Source organism: Anas acuta, chromosome 19 (genome assembly GCF_963932015.1).
Source record: "Anas acuta chromosome 19, bAnaAcu1.1, whole genome shotgun sequence".
NCBI lineage: Eukaryota > Metazoa > Chordata > Aves > Anseriformes > Anatidae > Anas > Anas acuta.
The window spans coordinates 6,237,004-6,262,362 of record NC_088997.1 but is presented as its reverse complement, the minus strand read 5'-3'; the positions used below and the strand labels follow the sequence as shown (position 1 = coordinate 6,262,362).

The following is a 25,359-nucleotide window of genomic DNA, read 5'->3' as shown; positions in this document are numbered from 1 at the left end:
TCCCCAGACCAATCAGACACTATACGTGTAATAGCCAACAGCCTGCAAACATCATAGGAGAGCCATAAAGAGAATTAACAGCCCTCCCTTTCCCTGCCAGACAGCAGCAGCAACCACTCTTACAGCTGGGAAAAAAAAGACACCAGGACACCACTGCAGATAGCTGTTCTGTGTATCTTGCAGTGTAACTGTCAGGACTGTTAAAAATCTGAGAACGGAGCTGGCTACAGATGCTATCTCCCACTGTGCTCTCAGTCTGTTGTAGATGGATACAGAGGGGATTTGCATGTTTGTTCTTGGAACTTGCCTTGTTAATGTTGTTGCAATATTGACACACCATTCGGTTCAAAGCTGTTACTAGCAAGTGAAAATTCAAGCTTTTTATTGAATGTATTTTTTATTCTAAGCTTTTAGAACTAGATATTTAACATTAACATCCATTTTTTACATCACATTTCACATGCTCAACTGTGCTACTACTTTAGCTACAGCTGCGTATTGTCTCCGCTTCCCCAGAAATCCTCAGACTGAGGATTTATTGGTCAAACAGGCACTTAAACACACACAAAACTAGAAAATGCAAGTAGATTTTACTAATGAGGCAGACATTTTGCTGCACGCACCTCTCCATCAAAAGCAAGTCCAACTTTAGCAGACACCAATAACATCTTTTGTCTTTGTCTAATTTGGAAGCTGTGTTACAGAGAATTGGGAAACAAGTTAATGTATGCAAAGTTTGCTGGAGCGGCAAGCAACAGAAAGTGCTTGATCTAGTCAGAAACTGTAGAGAGAACAGAAGCTTTGCATTCCAAACAAAGGATTCCCCCAGGAATGAGAGGTATTTGAAGATGTCCAATTCTACATCTGGAATTACAAGCTGAGATTTCTCACAGAGAAATGCAAATCAATTAAGTGAACAGAGAAACATTTTGGGAGGAAAAGGAAAATATTTGGCAGGCAAACACTAAAACGTTGAACAGCTCTGTGAGAGTCATGCCCTATGGACAGGACCAAAAACAGAATTAGTCTATTGTGGAGGTAAACACTAAGGTCACGTACAATTTATTTATTTTTTCCTCATCCCAAACATCTCCCAGACACTTGCTGCCTGGCATCCTTTCTACACACACAGAGTACCAAGCTGGTAAGTCAGTGTGTAAAAATACCCAGGGGGAAGGTTCAATGAAGTGTAAAGTGTTTTTTCAAAAGTGCATAAAAAGTAAACAATGCTCCTTTGGGTTTGTATGTTTACCGTTGGACCCAAAGACACCAGCCATTTTACACCGGCAGTTTTAATGCTCCCAGCTTATGTTGTCTGCCTGGAAACCGAATGGCACCAATAACGATAGAACCAAGTCTTTATGCCGATGGCTGTCAGGAGACAGAGCTGCACGAATGTCCTCCCATAGGTGCATTTTGCAGCAGCCAAACAGACAGCAATCAGGTTCTACCCGTCTGGTAAGGAAACAAGACTCTTCAAATGTAGATCACATCCGAGTCATGCTGCTGAACCTAGACGCAAATTAAATAAGAAAAATTAGTTCTACTTTGAATTCCTACAGAAAGCAAAGCCTACTTTGTTTTGGTCTAATTCTTCCTTTTTGTTGAACCAGAGCCTTTTGCAATATGCCCTGCAAATGGTTTTTCTTCCCTCTTGAAACAAGCTTATTTGCCTCACAACTGTCTACATTAGGTTAGTCCTAAAATATTTGTTTCTCTTATTTGCAATAGAAAGAGCTGCTTCCTCAATTGCTGCTACACTGAACTATTTTCCTTTTAGTTCTAAGTCTACAGTCCTCTAGGTTCTGACCTTGGAAGTTGCATGCTAGACACTGACTGATCCTGAAAATCCTCAGTTCTGTTCATAGAAAACAGCAAATACATCAGGCTTACTTCATTTGTAGTATCTTGCACAATTAGCATTGCCTGAAGAAAACTGATTTCCTTCCATACGTACAGGAGTGCACGATCTTACAGTTCTTCTTGAACACGTACTATGTTTTCCATTCCAGTAAAGTTTAAAAAATTGTTTTGTTTTATAAGACCCAATTCATTATTATTTTAGGATTCTTTGAGAGAAATGACGGAAGAACTGAGCTGTAGAAATCTAGGCATTTTTTGATATCTTTATCCCCATCCCTTAAAACCAGAAAGATTGGCACAGTCTGTTTTAAGCTCTCTCAGAGCACATTCTCATTTCCAAGCCTGGCTGATACAAATAAAATTTAACAAATCCTCCTACTGCATATGGGCATCATTTTCATTTACCAAGGCTTAGATCATAAGTGAGAAAAATCAAGTGGCCTCAACAGCCCTGAATGCTGCTCCAGTGCAGGGCCTCCAAACCTGTGGAACAGCCATGCTTTGTGGCCTGTCATTTCAGAGGCTCTGACAGAGCCGGATAAAACCATTCCCTAAAGCCAGCCATTCTTTACTTCTTTGAATTCTAAAGCCTCTAGTCAATATTTGGGAATTTACTTATAAATCTGATTACCTTTATAATCTGTTTTCTGGATCCTGTGCCTACACTATTGGCAACCAAGGAATTTGTTTGAAAAGATGACTTTTCCACTGGCACTGCATGCTGAATTTTGTTGGTACAAGGCCAGCTGCTTGTAGTATTTAATGAGTAAGCAGGGAAAGGTCTTTGAAGATTTATATCCAATGAATCTCCAGTTTCGAAGGTTTTCATCCATGACGGGGTCTTTAAAAGAAAAGAACACATGGAAAATTAATGCCCTCTCCCCATCAACATTCATTAAGCCAGAAAACATCAAATGCATAGCCAGCCAGAGCACACAGGACATCTTCCCTCATTTTTTCCAAGCCTCCCTTCTCTCTCAAACAGTTTACTTAGGGCCATTTTTTATTATATGTGGAGCAATCTGGAAAAGCAAAGACAGCTCTATTCTTCCCCTGGTTCAGGAAGAGCGTTTATGTAAGTAACAAGAAACTTATGACCAAGATCTGAGTTTAGTTCCTCACTGCCTGAAGGGGAAAAAAAAAAAAAAGCCAAGACTTTTACAAGAGATTAATAGCAACCACAAAGCACGTGAATGAGAATGTGATGCAAACTATGAGAAACCACATTTAAACGCATTAAGTTACAAGAAGTTAGTTTGTTCCATGACAGTAAACCTTACTGTGATTTCATAACCTGCAAAACAAATTATTATTTTTTGTTTATGTTACTGGTATCCTGCCATGGAATTTTTATTTATTTATTTATTTATTGTCATGACTAGTCCTCTTCTCTGTTAACACTTAAAATATTTTAGTATCAAAGGTCCTAAAGAATGTACATTGAATTGCAATACAGCAATTACCTTTGGCATACATATATATATTATTATCATTGTGCCAGAAAAAGTGGCAGGTATTTAGGATACTTACATTTCCTAAGGAGCGATCCAAGGATCCCAGGACTTCAGTCCAATGAGAGTAAAGCCCAGACTGTTTTTCTTCTAGCTTCAAAGCATGAATTTCAGACTTGAGTTCTTTCAGTCGATCTTCAAATTTCTTGCTCTTTTCTAAGTAATCTAGCCTGTAGTCCACACATTAGAGACACAAAGCTTACTACCATAACATAACTCATGAGTAGGGGTTGAGGGAAGCAAGTGCATAAGGAGAGGAGAGGCAGTTCTTTGCTTCATTTTGCCTTTTTTTTTTTTTTCTTGTATTGGCAAAATGAAGTCTGGCGCATGTCTGCCTGACTCCCTTGCTCCAGTGAGGTGGTTCACTTCCACTCTTCAGCATTCACTAACTTTTTACCAAGAATCAACCTCCATACCAAGAGGAAAAGCCCCTTTGTATGGAAGTAATACCACGCTTTAACACTAGAGGGAAACTTCTGTCCTCTAACGTTACTAACGTTACTCCAGCAAAGTTCACGCCTGGCCTACTGGTCTTCAAGACAGGAGGGTTCTGGATCAGTCATGGATTGATGGCACCACGAAACTTTTCCTCTTTGCAAAACAGCTAGTTTTACAAAGACATAACCTGCACCAGCTCAGTGAAAGGCCTCCATTCATACATACAAGGAGAAGACCATCCTCTGTTGTTAAGGATGTAGCCTATGATTCCCTGAGAATTTTTGCTTTCTGTACTTCCCACGATTAATCTCATTTATTTACACCATAAGCATATTGATACCTCTCTCGCTCTATCTCAAAGGAGAGTCTCTTCAGGTCAACGTCCTTCAAATCCAGCTTGATGGACCCTTTGTCAAAGTTGGCATCTCTAGTGTCCGTTGGCAAATATTGCGGGTACTTGACCATGTGCTGAAAGAGGCAACACAAGCACTGTCAGTAAGATTTGATTGTTTGATTTTGGTTTTATCTCACCATCTTCTTTAAGAGTGCCCTGCTGAGCCATTTCACAAGCTACCCATGGATTATGAGAAACAGATGCTCCTGAAGACCTTCCCCGCTATTTGAGTGGCCCCAGACGAGTGCCCAAAGTCCACAAGCCACAAATCCAAGTGCAGAAAAGTACCTTAGCTATCTTTATTTCAGCAGAGAATGGAAATCCATTCTCAGCAAGACTGAAGCAGAAGAGACTGGGGCACACTGCCTTAGCAACAACTTCTTGCTAGTGACAGCTTCACCTGCTTTGCCTGAAGATACTCACAAGGAATTCACATGCCAGGTTCAGTACAACCACCTCCACAAAGTATTGTCTGAGATGGCACAAAGTCAGTATCAGGCATGAATGCAGGCAAGACCATCTAGGCTTCCCAAATTCTAACATGAGTCGTTTTTTGGCTTTTGTTTGGTTAGAGTTTTCTTGTTGTTGTATTTTTGTTTTGTAATTTGTCTCACCTTTATCTTCCTGACTCAATGCCCTTAACAAATACAACTTCAATTCCAGCTACACTGTGTTCAGTCACCAGCTAGTCCTATAGGTGTTTGTCTTGCAGCTAGATGTAGACATGCCACGACCTAGCCTGATGAGGCTACAAACATAAAATTAACATATGATTATTTCCCAAGATGAAGCAGTGCCCAGCAGAACAGAAACTTACAGGGTAATTAAGCCTGGTTATGTCTAATAGCTTCTGCTTGGCTTTCCGTTCAGCCTCCCTGGCTTCATGCAGATCTTGTTTCAGATGCTCTGCTTCCTTGGCTCTGCAAGACAAATATCATAGCATGAATGGCTGAGGATTTCCAGCACAGAGCAACACATGGATTTCAAAGTTATGCATCTCACTGGTTTCTGGAGAATAAGATCCATTACTCTGAGTGATTCCTCTACCCAAAGACATTTGCAGTAGGATTGTCACATGGAGAACCAGGCACAGCACGACACAGGCTTTGAAGGGCAATCCTGCAGGAACTGACTGAATCAAAGTGCTTTTTCTACTCCTAGTTTCCACGGGTTCAAAAATGACCTATTGATACGGATTCTTCAGGTTGTCAGAGATCCTCCCTGAGATGAGGAGGGGTGCAACATATCTGCTCTTTATTTTGGCAAGCTTTTTGGCAGCATCCTAAAACAAGCAGAAAGCCCTGAACAGCCTCTATCAGCACTAGCCTTCTCTGCATCTTCAGGCAGCACAGTGCTATGGAACATGCAAACTCTTACAATGTGGTTTATACTCCACGTGAGTTTACCTGGGTTATACTTTTCAAAGATCTGGAAGGGATATGAGACACCATCACTTAGTAATGAGGAAAAGTCTCATAGCTTATAGGATACACAGGTTGTTAAATTTAGGTAGCTAGGTAACCAGTGCTCTTTTGTTAATGCTAAATAGAAGATGCTTCTGCATTCTGGATTTTTAATACTAAACATCTCTACAGCCTTCCATCAGGATCCCTTGTAAACTTTTTGACCCGCATCGCAACCACTGGTAGCGGGTAGAAAAATAAGACATGCAAAGGTATTTTCACTCTGAATTGTTGCTTTGGGAAAAATCCATCCCTACTGCTCTCCTTCCCCTTCTACCCCCCACCCTCCTGCTCTGAGAAAAGTAGCATTCTCTCTGCCCAAGCAATCCAACAGGGGCTACACAGCCCCACTCAAGCAAACCTAACCTCCGGTCAGACTCCTTCACCAGCTTCACTGCTATCAGCTCTGCCTCCCTCATCTTTTGCTCCATCAGGCGTTTCTCCTCCTTGGTTTTCAGAGCTGTTATCTCCAGCCTCTGTCGCTCTTGCTCTGCTTCTGCAGCATTCTGGGCCAGCAGTTTTGCTTCTTCTTCCGCAATCTGAGCTTTCTCTGCCAGCAGCTCTGCCGCTTCCTGGGATCGGAGCTAAGAGAAAAACTTTTTGTAGTTACCCTGTCTAGCATCTACAATTTCACCCTTGCAGCCAGTCAGGAAGAAGATTATCTTTCCTGAACAGATCAAGGGATAAATATAGTAATCCCTACAATAAAAAGTAAACAATTGTAGTCTGGTGTTCCTCCTCTGCTCCAGAATTGCCCAACTTCCTTCCTGCCTCTCACTTTTATACAAGGAGACATTTGTTCAGAGTTGGGCAAAGATATCAACCAAAAACTGTCACAAGTTGCCCCCTTCAGTTGCCAATGCCACATGCAACATGCACTAAGCCTTCTTTCTCCCAATTTCAGCTCACAAGGTTACTTCCTCTCCTCTTTGCTTGAAGAAAGTGCTGTGAACACAGGGAGAACGGCTCACAGCAAATTCCAGTATGCCTTCTCTACCACTGACCAGAAACTGTCCAGCCTTGCATAAGCCATAGCTTCTAGCGCCTCACAGAAGCCGTAAGAGAAAAAGAAAAAAAGCTTCCAAACCAAGAAACCCCTTCAAGTGCAAGAATATTCAGCTTACGTGCTACTCACCAGGGCCTCATTGGCCTGCCTGGCTTCATCTTCCAGCTGGAAGAGACGCCTTTCCAGCTCTTCTTTGGCTCGCTCAGCTTCTTCTCGGAGCTGCTTCTCCCTGGCCAGCCTTTGATTCTCCATCTGGAAAGAGAATGAGAAATACCACATTTGTGGGTTTGCAGCAGGATCTCATCTGGGCCCGAGGCAGCACAGCAAATGAATCTACTGACGAACGGACTGCTCTCTAGCTGGTGAGTTGACATGTAGCAGAGATACAATGCTGAAGCTACTTGCACTTTAGCAGCACTGAACTCCACTAACTGGCAACACTGGTTATTTCAGGCTGCTGGAAGAACACTTGCATCGATCTGTTACGTACCCCAAATCTTTGTGATCAGCCCTTCAGTTTCACAAACATCACTTACATCCTCAGAAGCCGCATACACACTAGAGCTGTTCCCACACTCAATCCTGCTGCACTTTCTCACCTCCCACACACATATTGATGCAGTGCATGGACAGCGAGGGCACCAGCTGGAATAATAATCAGTGTTTTCAGCAACAGAGGAGCAAAAATAATCTACCTTTTTTCTAGCCTTTTCTTCCCTAGCTTGTGCTTTCATTTGCTGGATTTCTATCGAGTCCACTTTTCTTCTCCTCATAAACAGGTCGTGGTTTCCAATGCACAACTGCAAAATCTGGATAGGAAAAGCAAAGCAAATGAGATTGTGACGTAGCTGCACCCCATCCAGAGGGGCAGAAAGAGCCCCACTCCAGTCTCACAGGACAGAAACTAACACTTCTGACTTCAGCACAAGTGCTGGCAGTTGCTTTCCTTCCAAGAAAAGTGACACCAGAGCAGGCTCATCCTCAGGTACATAACAGTTTAGAAAACATAGCAGGATGAGGGGGTTCTCCTTCCATCCTTCATCCCTGTCTGGTTTCAATTGCCTGAAAAAGAACAGGCAGGGGGTCTAGGCCGGGGGTACACAGGAGGCAGCTATGTGGGAATGGTCAGCTGTGGTGGCCCCTCATCCACAAGGTCATTGAGAAGTGATCCAGCCCCTGCGGCTGTGCTAGGAAGCAGTTAGTGATAATAGAATTAACAAGTTGATTGGGTCCCTCCCTTGTTGCTTCTCCCAGAAAAGGAGATGCAACAGCCGATTAAGAATGCACAGCAGCCAGATAAGCAGTCGCTGCAGCAGGCTTTGCACTTTTCCATATGCTACACCCTCCCCTTCCAGTAATTGGATTTCCCTTTGTGATTTGGGCCTTCTTTCGCATCTCACTTTTCACCCACCATCTCCCCTCCCAACAGGGAGAGGACAAACATATGTACCCTGGCTTCCCAGACAGAAGAATCCTATGGAAAACATGTGCTGAAACTCAATGCTCCCTGGCCTCTGCATCGGTTTCGCAGACAAACATTTCTCACTCAGGTATCACTCAGTACTGCCAGGCCCGGTTTTAAAGGAGGAAAACAGGACACTTACCAATTTGTTTACTTTTAGCTGAGAGGAAAAAAACTTGAAGACTTCTGCTTTTTTGTCAAGAGGTTTAATAGTTAACTGTTCAGACAGAAGATAAAAATAGAGGAAGCAGTGAAAAGGAAGAAAAACAAAGCTGAAACTATTTAATATTAATGCAAACTTTAGTCCATCTCCACTTCTCTCCAGGGAGGCAGTGATTTATGCCACAAATACAGGGAGGGCGATGCAGAAGTGTTTTGCTCCCAAGAATCAGAACCAGGGCTGTTCTCTGTTACACAGGTTCCTCATCTGCTCATCTAAAATAGCAGGGCATTTTAGAAGATAAAGCCACTCACAGCCCCACACCTGGTGCCAGTTTGGATGGTGTTTTTCATAACAATACCACCTGTGCATTGCAAACTATCCTGAGAACGCTGAAGCAAGCCCTGGTTATCAGGAAAACAGAATACATTAAGAATATGACTCCTTCTGGAGATTAGTAACGTCAGGGAGATGTCAAACACCTCTCTGAATCCCAATCATTGCAGATGTAAACAAAATGTATTACAAAGGCCTGAAGGATTTTTTCTTCTGACCACGAGATAACAGTACCGAAGCTCCTGCTTTCTCACATTTCCAGTCCTATCTCCCAAGCTGTTTCCAGAGGACATGAAAGGCTTTCATGCTGCCAGGTCAGTACACACTGTTTTACTTCATATGCTGAGCTCAGTTTGGCTGCATAACAAAAAAACAGCTCCATTCTTTAAGATCCTGCTCTCTGTGACTCATGGGTTAGCACTCAATTCCTATAATTCATTCGTAATGCAATGTATAATTTCAGGCCATCTGAGTCATCAAGATCTTAACATCCTCCAGCCTGTTTCACCCTGTAGGTAACAGCTGCTTTAATGCATTGCCTTGTGAGGAGCTGAACTGTGAACGTGACACCAAATATAGTGGAGCTTTCATACAGGGCTGCCCAATTTCCCAACAATAGGGAGCTAAAGCAGCTTATTCACGGACCAGAGGGGAAGTTTAACGATAAGAAAACAAAACTCTTTGGAGGTAGAACTTTCCTGTATGCTGCCCTGATTGATTTAATGTATGCAGAGCTAAGCCTGGACAGCAAATCTCATCCTCAGTGTTTTTCAAATGGTCCAGAGAAAGAAAGGAATAAGCCACGTTGTCCTTTGGCTGACAAATTCCAAGTATGCTGGTACCAATGTGATTTTTCTGGTTTTGTTTTTCTGATTATAGCCTTCCACGTAGCCACATGACTTGAAATAACTCCAAATTTCACCTGCTCCCCAGTGTACTGTATTCAGGTATAAGATGGACTCTGAAATCACAGTGAAATTGTAATGGTAGGGCTGTGCTGAAGACTGAAATCATTCACTGATAAACTAGTAGAATTGAGGCAGAAAAACACGTACATCTCCCTGCATGTCTCCGCTTGCCAGTGTGCTTCAACCCTCATCTATTGGGACAACTTCTGCATGCAAAACTAGCATTAAGTCTTTACAGATCATCTAATTCCTGCTGAGATAACTAAAGTCAGCCGTGATGGCATTCGTAATATCTATCTTTTACAGAGACCAACACTCTTGTTTTGCAAACGACAAGCAGCAGGGAAGGAAACAGAATAGTGGGCTCCACAATTTTAGAGAGCTTAGAGCAGCCCTTGGCTCCTAGGGGAACCAAGATTATGCAGCACATCGGAAAGGCAAGTTTGTTAGGAACTAAAACTGTAACAGAGCTCCCTAGGATTTTTCCCCCTCCCCCAAATTATTTAAACAGAGACCGCTTTCAGCCTGTTCCAAGAATCCCAGTCCACACCCTTGCCCATATAAAAAGAATAATATATCAGAGCCATCATACCTCCTTCTCACTATAGGAAATGTTTCTGATAGCACTCCACTCAAATGACTTATTTGGAGAGAACCTGTTATTAATGCTGTAGATATGAATACCTTTGGCATCAACTCCAAGTAGGAGATCTGTATGGTTTTTATTTTGCTAAAAAAAAAATTAAAAAAAACCCACAAATATCAGTAAGTCCTATTTATAGTAACATAGAACAATTACAGACAAGAACCACAATTACTCTAATAAACGGATATTTGAATTTTTAAGAAAAGGCTGTTCCTACAAAACAGATTAGGAACATTGCTACTATTAGCTAGCACACCCAGCTGAATAAAGCAGCTCAAATTTCTAGTTTATTTATCCTTCTTCCTGTTACACACCCAAGACCTTTGTCAAATGATAGAACCTTAATGTTTACTGTTGTATTCACCTACTCAATTAACAGGTAAGTAAACCAAGTCAGGACAATCACTACAGAGCCCACCCACAGCAGAGGAAAGCAGAACCCAAGAGTCCCAGCTCCAAGCCCCCTATACAATTTTTAAAATGACACTACCATCAAATACAGCAATAGCAAATTGCTAAAATAAAGTACTTACAGCAATGGGAAAATAATTGACACCGTACATTTCCAAGTCTTGGGCAATTTTCAGATAGTTCATCTCAGCTTCATCCCTAGAGAATCAGACCCATTACAGCAGGTGACTCCTATACAATCTTTCTGTCCTGACAGTGTATTTCCCAGTTCAAAAAGAATGGGCATTCTGGTCCTTTGTGCTTTCATTAATTTTACTGTCTTACCCTCAACAGAAAAAGGATGATAAAAAAAAAAAAATATCTCAACAGAAGACAAAGCTGTATCCGGTTTTATTTGAGTCAGGTATAGTGCAATCTTTATTAAAATTCAAGTCCAGTCTTATCCTTGTATGTTAGTTTTGCCACTCCATTATCACCTCTTGGAGATCTACTCTACCACTATTTTCCATAACATGAGGATATTCCCTTCAGGAAGCAGAGTTCGTTGAGAATGAGTGCTTTGGGCATAGTCCAAAGAAAAGTAAGTTTCTCCACCCATCGTTGTCCTCCCTCCAAACTGAGGCATCGAGTCTTGAGGAAAATATTCAGGAAAGATAGTGCTAAGAAGCATTCAGAACAGCCAAAGAAAAATTGAACTGAAGTATTAGGAATGGCTGCCTCTGGGTGCCAGCAGCTCCTACCTCACGTTTAATTGAACTTCCAGACATGCTGAATGTGTTAGAAGTAGCTGAACACCCACATGGAACTGCATCAAAATTTGGTCCTGGAACTGCGATGCAATGTCTATACCACTTTGGTACCTTACTAAGTATGCGGACACCTTTTTGAACCATGCTTTTAACAAGGTATAAAATATCAGATTTTAAACATGTTAGGTTGTGAAGCCCAGCAAGAGCCTTCAACTTCCCTGTTCACTTCAAACCAAGTCCAGTTTACAAGCACTCTGTGCCCTACACAAGATACTTTTTACCCTGGTTGAATGCATGTTTTATCCCTTAGAAATAAACAAACCTAGCAGCGTAGCTTGGAACCCAGGATCTCTTTGCTCACTTACAAAATCCAAATTTCAATAAAGACAGCAAATAACTAGTTACTGAAACGTAACAGGATTTCCAAAGAATGAAATTATTTCATACCTAGCAATACCCCTGTGCTCAGCATACCAAGCAGTAATCTTTTCTTCCCACATCTCTGCTGTCAACTGATACTGCCTGAGGACCTAGAGAGAAAGGAAGAAGTCTGTTTCCCTTTGAAGATACAAATACGTGTGCTTCCTCTCCCAGGCAATGTGAATGCAACCATGCGGTTCACAGCTTGGTCATTTCAGCAAGTTCAAGGCTAACACAATCAGTATCTAATGCTCTGGTTAGTCCCAAAGCAGTACCAGCTCTTCATCAAAGCACAGATTCAAAAGTTTGGTTTTGTATAGAATAAAAACTTACCCGTTTGGGTAAAAGTTCATCATGGGCTAGAAAGCCTGGCTCATGAAAGTTTGGGTCGTAGTCACCATACTGTCCCAAGGAAGAAAAAAAGAGAGATTTCAGCTTGTTAGATGCAGAAAGCTGAAGAACTTTCTGGCTGCAGTTTGATGCAACTGCTCGAGACAGATGTTGTTTTGGTTCTCCCATATACAGTGTAAGGGTAATAAAACAGGCTCCCCTCATCTGAACCATCTGTGGAAGTCAGTTCCAGACTTTGTGCTATACATGTGGTTCCAGTGCACCCCCTAATGTGGCCTGTAACCTTACACTTCAGCCCTCGCCTGCACCTCTTGGTAACTGAAGATGTAAAGGGATCTGCTGTGACTTCACACCCTTCTCTGAACTACGGAATATGTTGTGCAGTGTAAGCTCACTTCCTCCTACTGTATGTAGGCTGGGCTGCTGCAGAGGGCCAGCTCTGCTAATTTGTGTTCCCCTCCTGCCATTTTATGAGCTGGGCTCTTGGTGGCATGAAGGTAACTATGTTGTGAAAGTTACTAAAGAATATCACACCATTGTAAGCTCATGGTATCAGCACCTCTGTATCCATGGACACTTTAATAGCAGGAAATAATACCAATTCGGAGAAAAAAATACATTAAAATGCTACATCAAAAGAAATCCTCTAAACTGTGAAAGCATAGTATAAAACAGCAAACTAATTTCTTCCTCAAATCCTTGTAATGGCATCTAATGCTTATTTTTCCAGCTGCACCTGTGCTTCCCAGCATGACCTATTTTAATAGCAAAGTTTAACGCTTGTGTTTTACATACCACCCTGTATATGCGTTTGTTAAAAATAAATAAGAGCACTGCTATGCACAGACCTTGGCCTGAACAGCATAAGAAGCCAGTAAAACTGTTGCCTCTGGAGAGCAATAGATTTCTTCATCCAGTATCTGTTTCTTAACCTAAATCAGAAGAAAAAGGGAACAAGTTGAAGAAGCTCATACTCAAGACTTATGTCAGGCCTGAAATTAAATTAGACATGCCTGGACTATAACTTGGCACCAACCACCACAAGTTAACAGCAGCAACAAAGAGGCATTCAGAAACACAAGAAACCATAACATTACATTTAATGAAAATAACTTTTGGAGGTTAAAGTGTTTTAATTCTAAGTTCATAGAACTGCCAGACAGCTATCTCCCCGCATTTATATAGAGAGTCCTGAAAAAGAATCTGCTACAGAACACATTTATTATCTGCACTTCATTCCTTTTAGATTTTTTTTTATTTTTACTTCCTGCTTATGATACAGTTAGCTCTTCCTAAAGTTTGTACAGCACCATGAATAAATTAGTAAGTGCATTTTATCAGATGCTATCAAAAAACTACAGAACTACTGCAAGCACTTTCCCGAAATTTTTCTGCTAATGCCCCTTGCAGAGATTAGAGGCCTCATAGGGAAGGTATCTTTACTTCAGTCTAGCAGTACAAAATGACCTTTATTTCATGGCTTCTATAGGATGCCAAAAAGCTAAAACCTGCCTGTAAATTATAGTCCTAGAAATAAGCATGAGAGCTGATGAAGTATTTTAATTTCAGAAAGACAATTCAATGAAAACATAATCAACTGTTGCATTTTCAATCACATTATTCAGCTTGGAATGACAGAAAAAGACCTTTTCCATAAACGAGTGGAAAATTGTTAATATTGGTTCATTGGGCTTTTTATTATTCTTCCATCATACAAACAGAATTAAGGACCTTTCTCACACTCCCTTTTATTACCGCCTCATTTCCCTGAATGAAGCTGTACCATTTTTACCTTCAGCATTGAATAAGAGCAGGTGTGCTCCTTAGCTATTGCAAATCATCGTAACTTCTTTGTATTCAGTCATACTAAATGTGCTACACCAAACAATCATTTGACCTGCCATCTAAAATAGCACTAAAGAGCTACACAACCACAACAAGAAGAATGTTTAGCTAGAAAAAACATTAGCTTTACAACATGTAACATATCCGAATTTTAGGTCAGGACAAACCTCTGGAGGTCACCTAGTCAAAGCAAGTCCAACTAGACCAGATTGCTCAGGGATCTGTCCAGCTGCCTTTTGAATGTTGTCAAGGACAGAGATATTATACTAAAACCATTCATAGAATCTTTAAAAGCTTTCCAGAAGAATGAAGGGCACCTCACAAAGAGAAACTGCCTAATAGAGCATTAGATTTATTCAGTTACAATGGTCTAAGTACAACAATAACATAGTGGCTTAAAAATAAAAGCATAGTAGAAATGGTAAAGAGTCTTTTAGCATTCTTTTCATTTTAGTACTCCATGGTGCTAGCATGATCAGAGGTGTAATAGCTTGTAAGACGTTGCTTGATTTTAAATACGTTGGGCAACTTTTACCTGGAAACCTGAAGGCGGAAGAATAAATTAATCTTCCCAAATCTTCCTCTCAGGTGTAATGTATTTAGCCTACTAACAAGCACAAGATAAGAAAATTTTACATAATTCACAGTCTTAAGCATTTCCAAAAAGAAAAATTACTTGAGATAATGCTTGAGCTGCCTTTACAAAGACACTTAGAACTGTAGGTGCTGTGAACTGAAATGAACCATCAAGAAAGTTTTTCTTTCGAATTTAGTCTCGGGTGAGCACAATATATAACCTGAGTTATAGTACAGGGAAAATTCTTTCTAAGCTGTTAAAATGGAAAGAATGAAAAGACTTTTCTTCCAAATTGGAAAGCTCTGGCTTTCATACTCCTTGGTACAAATAATACATTTCAGAATTGAGAACAACGTAAGATAAATCTCCTATAAGTGTCTGGGTGGGGTTTTTTTTGATCATTTCTATAAAGTAGTATAACAAAACATCCTTGTAAAAGGAGTAAGTTATCTAATCGTTAAACAGAAAATGTAGCTTTAGTCATTGATGTTTATTCACACATTTAGCAAAAAGACGTTATGCCACATTAACATCTAAGTCTGAATAGTGAGTAGAACTGAAATCTGTAAGCATCCAGATGTCTGTACATGTTTTTCCTATTGGCATCCAGGTGTGATCTTAAGTTCTTATAGCCAGGAAACTTTGCAAGTCCAAATTTGTTTCTGTCTTGTTTTTCTACTTTGGAATGAGAAGAATTTGCTAATTGCATATCTGCTAGTCAAGGCAGGTTCAAGGAGAAAACGTGAAAAGAAATCAGGATTAAAAGAGTAGGAAGAGTTCTGCCCCCCTCACTCCTTTCCAAACTTAGCTTAAGAAGCAAATTTCCAAATGGTTAAGGGTTCTGGTAAAATTATAGTTAGCTTGTTAACTTTTGGAATAACAGCATTTTCCCATTCCTTCATTAGCACATCCTCCTGAGGGAACCTGTGTATTTACTGTGTTTATTTACAGATGCAGACTGATTTTATTCCATAAGCCAACCTACTTGCACAGACACATCCTACTGAAAGCTACAGAATAAAGCAACACGGTAGAGTCTGTAACATTCAGAAGATCCCATAGCTACTCAGGAGAGAAGATGGATGGCAAAGATGTTGGAAAATACAGCTGACCACCAAGTGTTCATCCCAAAAACTCAATGCTTATATAGCTACTGTTACAGCTATAGCCTATTGCTGCAGCTGTCTCTATGCTGCTTTTGTCCTGTTGAAACTTGTTAGATAAGCAAACCTATGTATTTCAGGATGGATATCAAATTGTGATCTTTTCCCCTACAATCCAAAAATAAGATCTAAAAAGGACAGGTTAGGTAGTTCTTGTTTTCTAGTGATTATGCCTTCTACAGTCTTACACAACAAGATCTTCCAGTAACCACCTGGACTATTTTTAGAAGCTTGGGAGTTTTAGTTTTAGGGGTAGATTGCAGTCATGGGTCTTGTTCCATCTGCAGCTGGTATCAGTGAAAAAAACTTACTGTCCCCAAGTGCTTATCACCATTCCTTTCCTCTTCTTCACCTTCACGACTGCCACCATAATTGCTGTGTAGTCACTCCCTCGCACAGTTCATACACCTAATAACAGGTCTCTTCTAATCCTTCTCGTTTTGAAAGAACCAGGTTAAGGAATGGTTACTCAAGAGTACCAACAGTTCTAAGAGAAGATGACAAGGAGCTTTTGAGACTCTTCAGTTTAGCTGCAGCCAGAGCAGACCAGGTGACACAGTCCTCAAGATGACTCTTGAAGCTGATAAAAACAGGGACTTCACTCTATACTTCTCACCCCTGAACAGTTAGGGCAGGAACCTTAAGAAACTAATTCCCAGACCAACAACTCTAGGCAGTGCTCCAAAAGGGCAGGAAGCAGGTAAAATATGCACTGTGGTTACCCTTAAGTGGTATATGGATGGCTTAAAATCTAACATAAGAAGAACCTTCACAGAGTTCAGAAAACAGAATACTTGTAACAGATAAACGCAGAAGCTGGTCAGGATGTCCTAATTATGCTGGGGAAAAGAGCCCTGGTGTCTGCATGGCAGTGGAAATAAACGAACAAATAAATCTAAGATTACTTGTCCTCTGAGTGTGAAAATATCAGGACCAGTTATGAAAGCACCTCTGAGAGTGGCTATGGAGAAGCTGCTAAATCAGAAATACAACACGGGAACAGGCAGACTTGGCTCAAAAAGTTCCAACCCATATGGAGTTTCTTCCCAAAATTAAAAATTGAGTATGACCAACACTGCTACCTCTTCTCCCCGATTCACACTCTAAACCTCAGTAAAAGTGGGAAGCTTTCTAAGGTCTACACACACTTCAAAGTTAAAGGGTCACTAATTTGTAACCGATGTACTTTTCCTTGCCCCACCTCAAAGAGTATCAATCCCTGGGTATAGAATTCACATCTCCAAAATGTTTGGTTTTGCAGCCTTCCTTCTACCACTAGCTTCAACTATAAAGTTCTTCAAGCAGTGCCACCCTTGCATGTTTTTTGTTGTGTTTTTGCTTTCTTTAGGCCACTGACTACAAGGAGTAAACGAGTCTGGAATATCCAGGTGCAAAATTACCACTGGAGCTGCTAGGTGTAAAAATCATTTTACATGAAACTACAGGTCCCAGCAATTTAACTCCCATTCCTAGCACAAGCAGTACGAGAAGCCATCATGAGAACAAAAGCCTGCAGAAGGCAAACATTCAACTTACCATCATACAAAACCACAGTAGCCAGGAGAGATGTTTGTATTTTATAAAAATTATATATTTACATAGACAATGATATGGCTGAAGCCAGCAGAGTCATTCTGAGACTAACAACAGCCAACAAGATCAAAGACATTATAAGGGGACTGGGGTGAACACAGAAGGAATTAATGGTTTAAAAAATGTTCCTGACCTGAAGGAAGAATAAATGCTGGGTAATTTCCTGTAACAGTTCCTCTTCTACCTTCTCGGGGTAGAATTTAGCCAAAAAATGAAAGCTAATGGGATCTTCTTTGGGGATTTCTTGATCTAAAACCTGCTTAAAGATAAAACCAAAATCAGCAGTAAAAACGGTACAGAAATGTCTCAAACTATTATTCCAGAGGAAAATCAGAAGGCAGCTAATAATCCAGTTAAGGCAGCATTTCCATGTTCTAGAAGGAAGGGCAATGCTGAGCTTTAATGCAATAAATGCATATAGTGGTGATTATATGAATATGTACATATATTATATATTATGAAGAAGTGCATATAGTGGTAACACTTCAGACAAAACCTTAAACAAGAAGATTGCATAACACAATGAAATTCAATTCTAAAAAAAATGATATCATCTAGAATTATGGGTTGTCATTTAACACGTTCCTTTAGCTCCTGAGCTTAAAGAAAAAGTAAGTCATTTAGGAGCTGAAGATTGCAGGTTACTATTTTTGTTTTCTGTACCTTTTTGTCCATCTTTAACCAGGTGCACATTCCCTTCATTGTATACTGCAAACCAAAGAACCAGGTCTCCCTTAAACCAAGTGCTCGGCACACCAAGTCAAACAAGTCCTTTCCCTTCCACTTCATCTAGAAAAGAAAAAGAAAATAATACAAAACATATTTATCCTGACTGAACTTGCCGCATTTTTGGCGAGCAAACCAGGTTACCATTTGCCTTTACCCTACAAACTATTATTTCACCTTTAGCTTGACAAAGAAACATGCCTACTGCTGCCTACAGCAAAGGTACATGAGCTGTAATGTTCTACTTCCTCTTCCTTTCCTCCAAAGATTCAAAGCTGCAGGCATTTAATCACAGCATCAAGCACTTTATGAGCAGAGGGAATGAGGATTGTACTACTGATCTCCTAGGACCCAGCAAAGCTTTATTAATATTTGTAAAAATCTTATTCAACAGTTTACACAAATTAAAGAGTCTTGAGAGAAGGCCAGGGGGAAATCAAAGGAGTGTCAAGGCACAGAGTAGAAATGCCAAACAATCAAAGCAAATCCATCTTTCACATACCTCAGCTATTTCAGTGGCAACAAGCCAAGCCTTTATGCTACTCTGATTTAAATGAGCAGGAGTCTGTCTTCTTGGAGTAGGATTTAGTGCGCAGTATAGTCAGGATCTTTTTTTTATCCAGTAACAAAAAAAAAAAGCAATCTAATCTAATTTACTAGCCTAGCTCCGTAGAGAACAGAAACTTTGATTAAAGGTCCCAAAATTCACACACACATGATGTCTCATTTTTCACTGAAGAGGCTGCACATCTGTTTCTTCTGTTTGGCTACATATTAAAAGATGATTTTGTCTCATTGCAGGGTCAGCCACTAAACTCAATGGCAAAAAAAAAAAAAAAAAAACACACTTTGGGGCATTATTTGGATGGAAAGCAGGATATCCACCCAGAAAAAAAGCAGTATTGGGGGAGAGCGAGTGATAGCAAAGGAAAGAATATATCAAGCTGAATTTGCTAACAGGATTCTGAACTCTGAACCAAATTTTCCAAATTCTATTTTCACAACCCTGCTTGCAAGTACTTTAGATCTGTAATTTACAGAAGTCCAGTGCTTTTGACTAGTATATTGTCTCTGAGGGATCAAGTAAATGAAATATTAAATGCCCCACAACAGTCATCTCTCTCATTAAAATTGCAATCCTAGTGGACCTTAGTTTTCTAGCTTGCCTTCTCAAAGTAATTGCGCTTTTTTTTTTTTTGCTTTTGTTGGATGATTAGGAATTAATCAGGCACAGTTCTGTCTCCTCAACAGTGCAGTCCAATTCATTTATCAATCGATCGCTTGCTATATATGTATTCTTCCACATTTTTCTGCAGTCTATCCAATTTACTAGAGAGCCATAATTAATAGAAGAAAAGCTAACTTTTACATTTGATCATTTTTCTCTCGTACCCAGACAAGATGTAAGCCAGCCATTACAGCTAAAGAAAGAAACTGGAGTTTACAGATGGCAAATCACATTTGAAGAGAATTTCCCAGATCAACAAACGTGGAGCACCATTTTGTACGTTAGTGTATAAGCAACATCTTAGGACCAGCTCTGACCAGACTTGTTTCTCCAGGCCTGCGTCTTAAAGAACCTTGTCACATTCAAAAAATGTGGCTTTTAAATGATAGCTATGGCTTTTCAGAGAATTTTCAAGGGTACATCTTGCTAATATGAAGGGCAATCTCCAACTTTCCAGCATTTTTCTGAGAGCTCTTACCTCACAGCTGAATTCCATTTCAGCATCCACTGTTATAATTTTGACTTTAAATGTCTTTGGTTGTTTCTTCTTCAGGCCTCGGATAGACATATTTTTCAGTTTATGAGGACAGCCACACCTGAAATCAAACATAGCTGCATTTAGGGCTAGAAATTCAGTAATTTCCTTGGCTATATTTCAAAGTAGGATGAGTTCAAACTTGCAGAATAAAGACAGCCTTAAATACAAGCAGTCTCTGGATGTTTGTGTCCAGGAAGACACTCAAAGCCATAATTATGTCAAAACAAAAAAAAAAATTAGTTTGACCTGGGGATTTACTCCCTAAAAATTGCTCTAAAATATTATTCTTGTCTTTCCCTGAGACCTGGGCAAATACTACCTTCCTACAGTACTAGAAACAACCTCATTCAGACCTTACATTGCAAGATCTAGGGGACTGCCTCTCACTACAGCTGAGGATATCTACGGAACCTCCAGTCCAGCCCTCGTGCTCCATACAATCACCTGTGTCCAGGCAATTCAGCATTCTCTTGCAGTGAAACTCTGCAATGGATGAATATTCAGTTTCACCAAAAGTAGAACATGGCTAATGTCAGCAAATTAGACGTTCCTCATCACTTTTATACATTCAAACAAAATTCTCTTCCTCAAAGGTCTCTGCTGTATGTACTGCTGTGTCAGTACTCTAAATGCATCAGCGGAAGCACTGTGTGTAAAAGAGCCACATCACACAAAAACTTGCTATATCAAACCCAACTCAATACTTTTCCATCAGTTGTCTCCTTGAGAAACTATCCTATCAAGTTTCTTGACATAAAATCTTAGCTCCCTGAAATTATACAAATGCCAGAAATATATCCAGTGAAATCAAGCTGAATCTGCCTATTTCTTTTAGACATATAAACACACAATGATGAAAGCTACTTAGAGCACCATTTTTTTCCAGTGCTTCTTCTTCTGAGGTGAAATTAATACAGTTTTGCAGAAGCCTACAGAAAATTTCTTCACAAATTTTATATTCTGAATGCTCTTGACTGCATGCGATCCAAAAAAAAAAAAAAAAAAAAAAAAAAAAAAAAAAAAGACACGTGTTATTTCCATTCAGATTTCCATTGTCATGAGGATTTTGTGTATACCAGCCAAGCCAAACGTTGGAAGTTGGGGTTAAATGGTAGTGTGAATCCACACTCTGCAGCACAAGTCAGCCTGTAATTTTTTCTTCTTGTATTTACTTTATAAAATTAACAGCTCAGTCTTGCACAACCCAGTTAGAATCTGTGAACTATATAGGTCAAGAGGAGGCAGAGGTATTATTGGTTTCCTACAATGTAAGACTATTACAGGGTGGCAGACTTCCAACCTCTTCCTAAGCAATTCCAAAATAAAGTTCTAGTTCAAACTGAAAAGTATTTGTCTGTACCTTCCAGTATTTTATAAAATATCTTGTCTCTTTCTTCTCTTCTGCTAAGCTTTTAATCGGCTTACAAATACATTGGTCATTTTCCACTTACTTTACATGTGCCCCTCATCCAAGAATTTCAGATGGCTAAATAGGAGGTAAAATATATACACAAGTTTTTCTTTTTGACTTGTAAGGAAGCTGAAGCAGAGAACAGATAAATCAGGTGCCAAATCACATGGACATCAGCCAGACTTGAACAAGTACTTGTGGCAACTCAGAGTGGGGAAAAGAAGCTCAGGAGAAAATTCATCTTTCTGACACCGCTGAGACCAGCTGAGGTGTTCTCTCCCTCCAGTTGGGGCTGGTAAAGCTTCTGCTGAAGTCTTGTGTCCAGTTTGAGGCAACACACTTCAAGATAGATGATGGGATGACTGGAGAGAATCCAAAGCAGAGCACCAAGGGCTAGAAAATAATCTGTAGTAAAACGAAAGTACTGGTTAGTACAGAGTAGGGACAAGTGTAATGAGATATGATAATGCCTGCTGTACATGACCACAGTGGTTAGGACAAGGAATAATGGGCTTAATTAAACTGCAGCAAGTCACACACTGAGAAAAAAATCACTAACCAGAATACTATAATGCTGGAAAAGTATAATTCTGTCTTTCTGAACAAGTTAGATAAACTTCTGCCTGCAACAGCATGACAATATGTGCCCCCACCTCAAGACACATCCCTAAAGCACTTTTCCTGATTAGTCCTCCTGCCGGTGCCTGCCAACAGTGCTAGAAGAGGACAGCTCAAACTGCAAAGAATTAGGGTAAACTGGTGAGTGTCAGTGATCTTAACACATGGGAGGCGTATCCAAAGAAAAACCAAATCCCTTCACCCTCAGGGTATCCCCCTTATCCTGGGGGAATACTTTTATTTAGAGGAGTGCAAAGCAGATCTCACCACTGAGTGCATTTCCTCTAATTTAGGCAACATCTCAGTGCACAGTGCTGAGCAGAACGCAGGTCCTGTTTAGCATACAAAGGTGTTTTCAATTAAAGGGAAAGGAATGCTTAAAAACCACAAAATCACCATAGTAGTATGGTGTAATACGACCACAGTAATATCGACAGGGAGAGCACCATGTGAAGGCATCCAAACCAGCAGTAATTATACCAGTAATTTTTTGATCCCTAATCTGCAAGCTGCAGCAGAGCTAACAGCAAAGTTATGTTTTAACCTGTTACATTCCAAAGCTCTCCCTTGCCCATTTTTCTTCAAAACCAGAGAATTAGTGTAAATATTTTTACCATGGGATACAGCAGTTAGAGCACTAGAACTATGAACCACTATGGAGTACTGGGCACAAACCCTTCTTAAATTAACTCTAGAAGAAACATCAGTGGCTGCAGACAAAAAGAGAAAAAAAATCATAATTCATTTTTAACGTGTAATTTGAATCAGCCAATTCAGTTAAATAGGAACTTGGAGTTTGGGCCAGTACAGAACATTCTCAAAGAGTTTCATATGGAAAATGCTGAACAGATAAAATAGAACTATTTCAGAAGAATGTACTAATTTTCTCAAAATATGACAAAAACACCAGAGCCCTTCATTCTGACTTTGAAGTTATTTCTTTTTTTCTTATATAACCTGGTTGAAATGACAATATAATTTGTTCAACATTTCCAATAGCATTTTTTTCCCTTTCCAGAATTTTTATTCCATGGAAAAGTACATTCTGACTCACAGTGAAAAGACATTTTTGAATATCAAATTTTCCCAAGAAATGTAAACGGCATTTTAATCAATAGTACTGGTAAAGAAATAGGAAAGGTTTTCACACCAGATAGGTTGAAAGAACATCAGATACTGACAACATAAGCAAAAGCACTTAACAGTGAAGTTTTTGGAAAAAACTTTTTCATATAAATCTTGCCAAATAAGGCAATCTGGGTTTGCAATCTTTTGTTTAAATGCAGAAGAGATACACTCTCTAGATACTTGCTAATAACAACATTTAGCTGTGAATCATGTGCAGCTTGTTTCAAGGCAATTTCTGTCAGCGAGCTCCAGTGATTTATTTCTGCAGTTGCCAGAGGCATCAAAGCTCAGGAGTCAGAAGCAGCAAAATGGAATAGATTAGAGCATGTCATAACCTTACCAAATACCATATTAATCCAAAAGAGGGCAGGGTGATAACTTTCCAGCCCAGCCAGAATGTGGGAACACATAGTTCAGAAACTGTGAATGTCCACAGCTTTTCTTGCACCTTATGAAAACTAACAGAAAGATGAGAAAAAACTTTGCTTGATGAGGGGACCAGGAACAGTGATGAGGAATAAGATTTGCAGGATCTAAACGGTCCAGATGCTGCCTTTTAACATGTTCAAGATGAAAGAACTGATATCCACCAGCTCTAACTGGGTTATAATCTTCCCCATTCTTGACCATAAGAAACCAGCACCTGAGCAAAACGTGGGGGAAGGAAGCTGGGAACAACAAGCAATAGCAAGAATAACTGGCAAGGCGACTCTTGCAATGACTGATGCTTATCTCTATCACTACACTAGATGGGCTGTCGTGCTCCACCACTACACTACACGATTTGTCAAAATGGGAAATAACCCACCCATCACATACCACTTCCAGCATTCACCAAAACGTACAAAGCAAATGAAACCAGCACCCCTCCAAAAGCTCAATAAATTCCAGAATTCAGTACGTTACAGAGACGCTGAGCAATACCTCAATGAGCAAGCTGTAATTAACCTTGCCAAGAGTGAGAGTACTATTCACTTTCAGTTTGGCATTTCCAAGGTAAATGGACGGCTCACAGTGCTCTCCACAGGATATAAAGATTTCCCTTCACACAGGGCTTGCTCCCAGTGACTTGTGCCTGAGGTGTTGCCATCCGATCACGCTTTGGACAGTCAAACATCTGTTTTCACTGACACAAACACAAAAAGTCAGCATCATTTTTAAGGTGAGACCTCTCATCTGTGTACAGGCTAAGAAGAAATGGAAACTGTTAGACCCTGCTTAAAAAAGCAGTCTGTCCTCCCAGGTTAAGGTCCAGCACATTGCCCAGGGGCAGCACACGTGCATTTGCTAGCAAAGTCCTCACACGCCTGAAACATAAAACCCCAGGGAGTTCAATGGGGTTTAAAGAAGCAAGGTTCAGGAAGCACTTTAAGAGACACCACCAGAAGATGCTTGATGCATCAAGTGCAAAAGCACATTACCACGGATACTACTACACGCTGAAAGTCTCTTGTCATTGCCAAAACATTTACTGCAACTCTTAGCTGTAAATTCCCCCGGCTCATTAGGTTTCTCCCAGTTCCTGAATTTCTACACTTAAGCTCAGGAATTAATGCAAGCAAACTGAGCACAGACAGTAAAGGAAAAGCGCTGTGGGCTTTTTACAGCTGTTGACTCACTCCTGAGTGCGTTCCTTGTCCTACCTATGGAACAATTTAAGCAAAGAATTCACTGTTTCAAAATGGGTCAGTGATACAAATGTTGTTCTTACCTCTCAGTCAAAAAGAAGTTATCTAAAGTCACCGGTTGAAATCAGAGTTACTTCACAGATCATTTTCCGAACGAAGATAAGAAGAAAAAAAAAATCTTTTTAATCCAAAACCCCTTATTTTTCAGCAGACATCAATGTCCAGCCCTCGCACGTTCTGCCACGGAGAATAAAATCCAAGAACAACTTTTATAGTTGATCTCCTTCCCTTTGTTCCCCATGAACTGCAGCATGTTAGCGCCCTCTGAAAAATCAAAGAATCGCTTTCCCAGGTGATATGAAGGGCTCTTAACCATTTCCTGCCTGTGCCAGCAAAACTCCTCCCAACTTCTCTCCACTACAATTCAGGCAGCAAAGGAAATTAGGAGAAGCCCCTGAATCTTATCTTGGGTATCTGTAAGGACTGAGATCGAAGTTGCAGACTTCTTTAACAGTGTTTGATCGAATTATTTCATCAGTGTCTGCAGCTGTACGAGCAGCCTGGGCTGCCCATGCCCAGCCACCTTAAGGAGGGAAGCTGCAGTGCTGTCCTAGCAGGTAGGTGTCGTTCCCTGCCTGCCCCTTCCTGTGTGGGACAATAAAGGATGAACAGAACAAGCCTGGCAAGGTGGGCATCAGATTTCTTGCCAGCGTTAAACGGGTGAAACTAATAAAAAAAAAAAGTAGTTTTTAAAATGAGATAGCCTCTGCCTGGCACTGAGGCTGA

The 25,359-nt window shown here is 40.3% G+C and overlaps 1 protein-coding gene across 9 annotated transcripts; it reads right to left on the bottom strand.

Moving 5' to 3' along the window:
• Positions 1-358: 358 nt before the first annotated feature.
• LOC137842079 (merlin-like) lies at positions 359-25,171 on the bottom strand. Of its 9 annotated transcripts, XM_068655722.1 has the most exons (20): positions 24,657-25,171; positions 23,870-24,071; positions 21,240-21,604; positions 19,729-19,846; positions 17,960-18,085; positions 17,430-17,555; positions 12,967-13,050; positions 12,101-12,169; positions 11,795-11,877; positions 10,721-10,796; positions 10,134-10,271; positions 8,280-8,354; positions 7,371-7,484; positions 6,805-6,927; positions 6,036-6,253; positions 5,024-5,126; positions 4,153-4,280; positions 3,394-3,544; positions 2,495-2,704; positions 359-1,512 (listed from the first exon to the last, which is right to left on the bottom strand). In XM_068655722.1, the coding sequence occupies exons 4-20, from the start codon at positions 19,816-19,818 to the stop codon at positions 1,477-1,479; spliced, it is 1,950 nt and encodes a 649-aa protein (XP_068511823.1). In that variant the 5' UTR covers positions 19,819-19,846; positions 21,240-21,604; positions 23,870-24,071; positions 24,657-25,171; the 3' UTR covers positions 359-1,476. The 9 variants fall into 9 exon arrangements, with proteins under 9 accessions (XP_068511823.1, XP_068511822.1, XP_068511821.1 ...); XM_068655721.1 differs by lacking the exon at positions 23,870-24,071 and having other exon boundaries at positions 21,149-21,604; XM_068655720.1 differs by lacking the exon at positions 23,870-24,071.
• Positions 25,172-25,359: the final 188 nt, after the last annotated feature.

Bases quoted from the DNA above. Each gene is read 5' to 3' on its own strand.
- LOC137842079 (XM_068655718.1), bottom strand. The intron at 17,556-17,959 runs GTACAGAAAACA...TTTATCTTTAAG, and splicing joins GGTTAAAGATGGACAAAAAG to CAGGTTTTAGATCAAGAAAT. The intron at 13,051-17,429 runs GTCAGGAACATT...CTTCTGATTTAG, and splicing joins AGCATTTATTCTTCCTTCAG to GTTAAGAAACAGATACTGGA.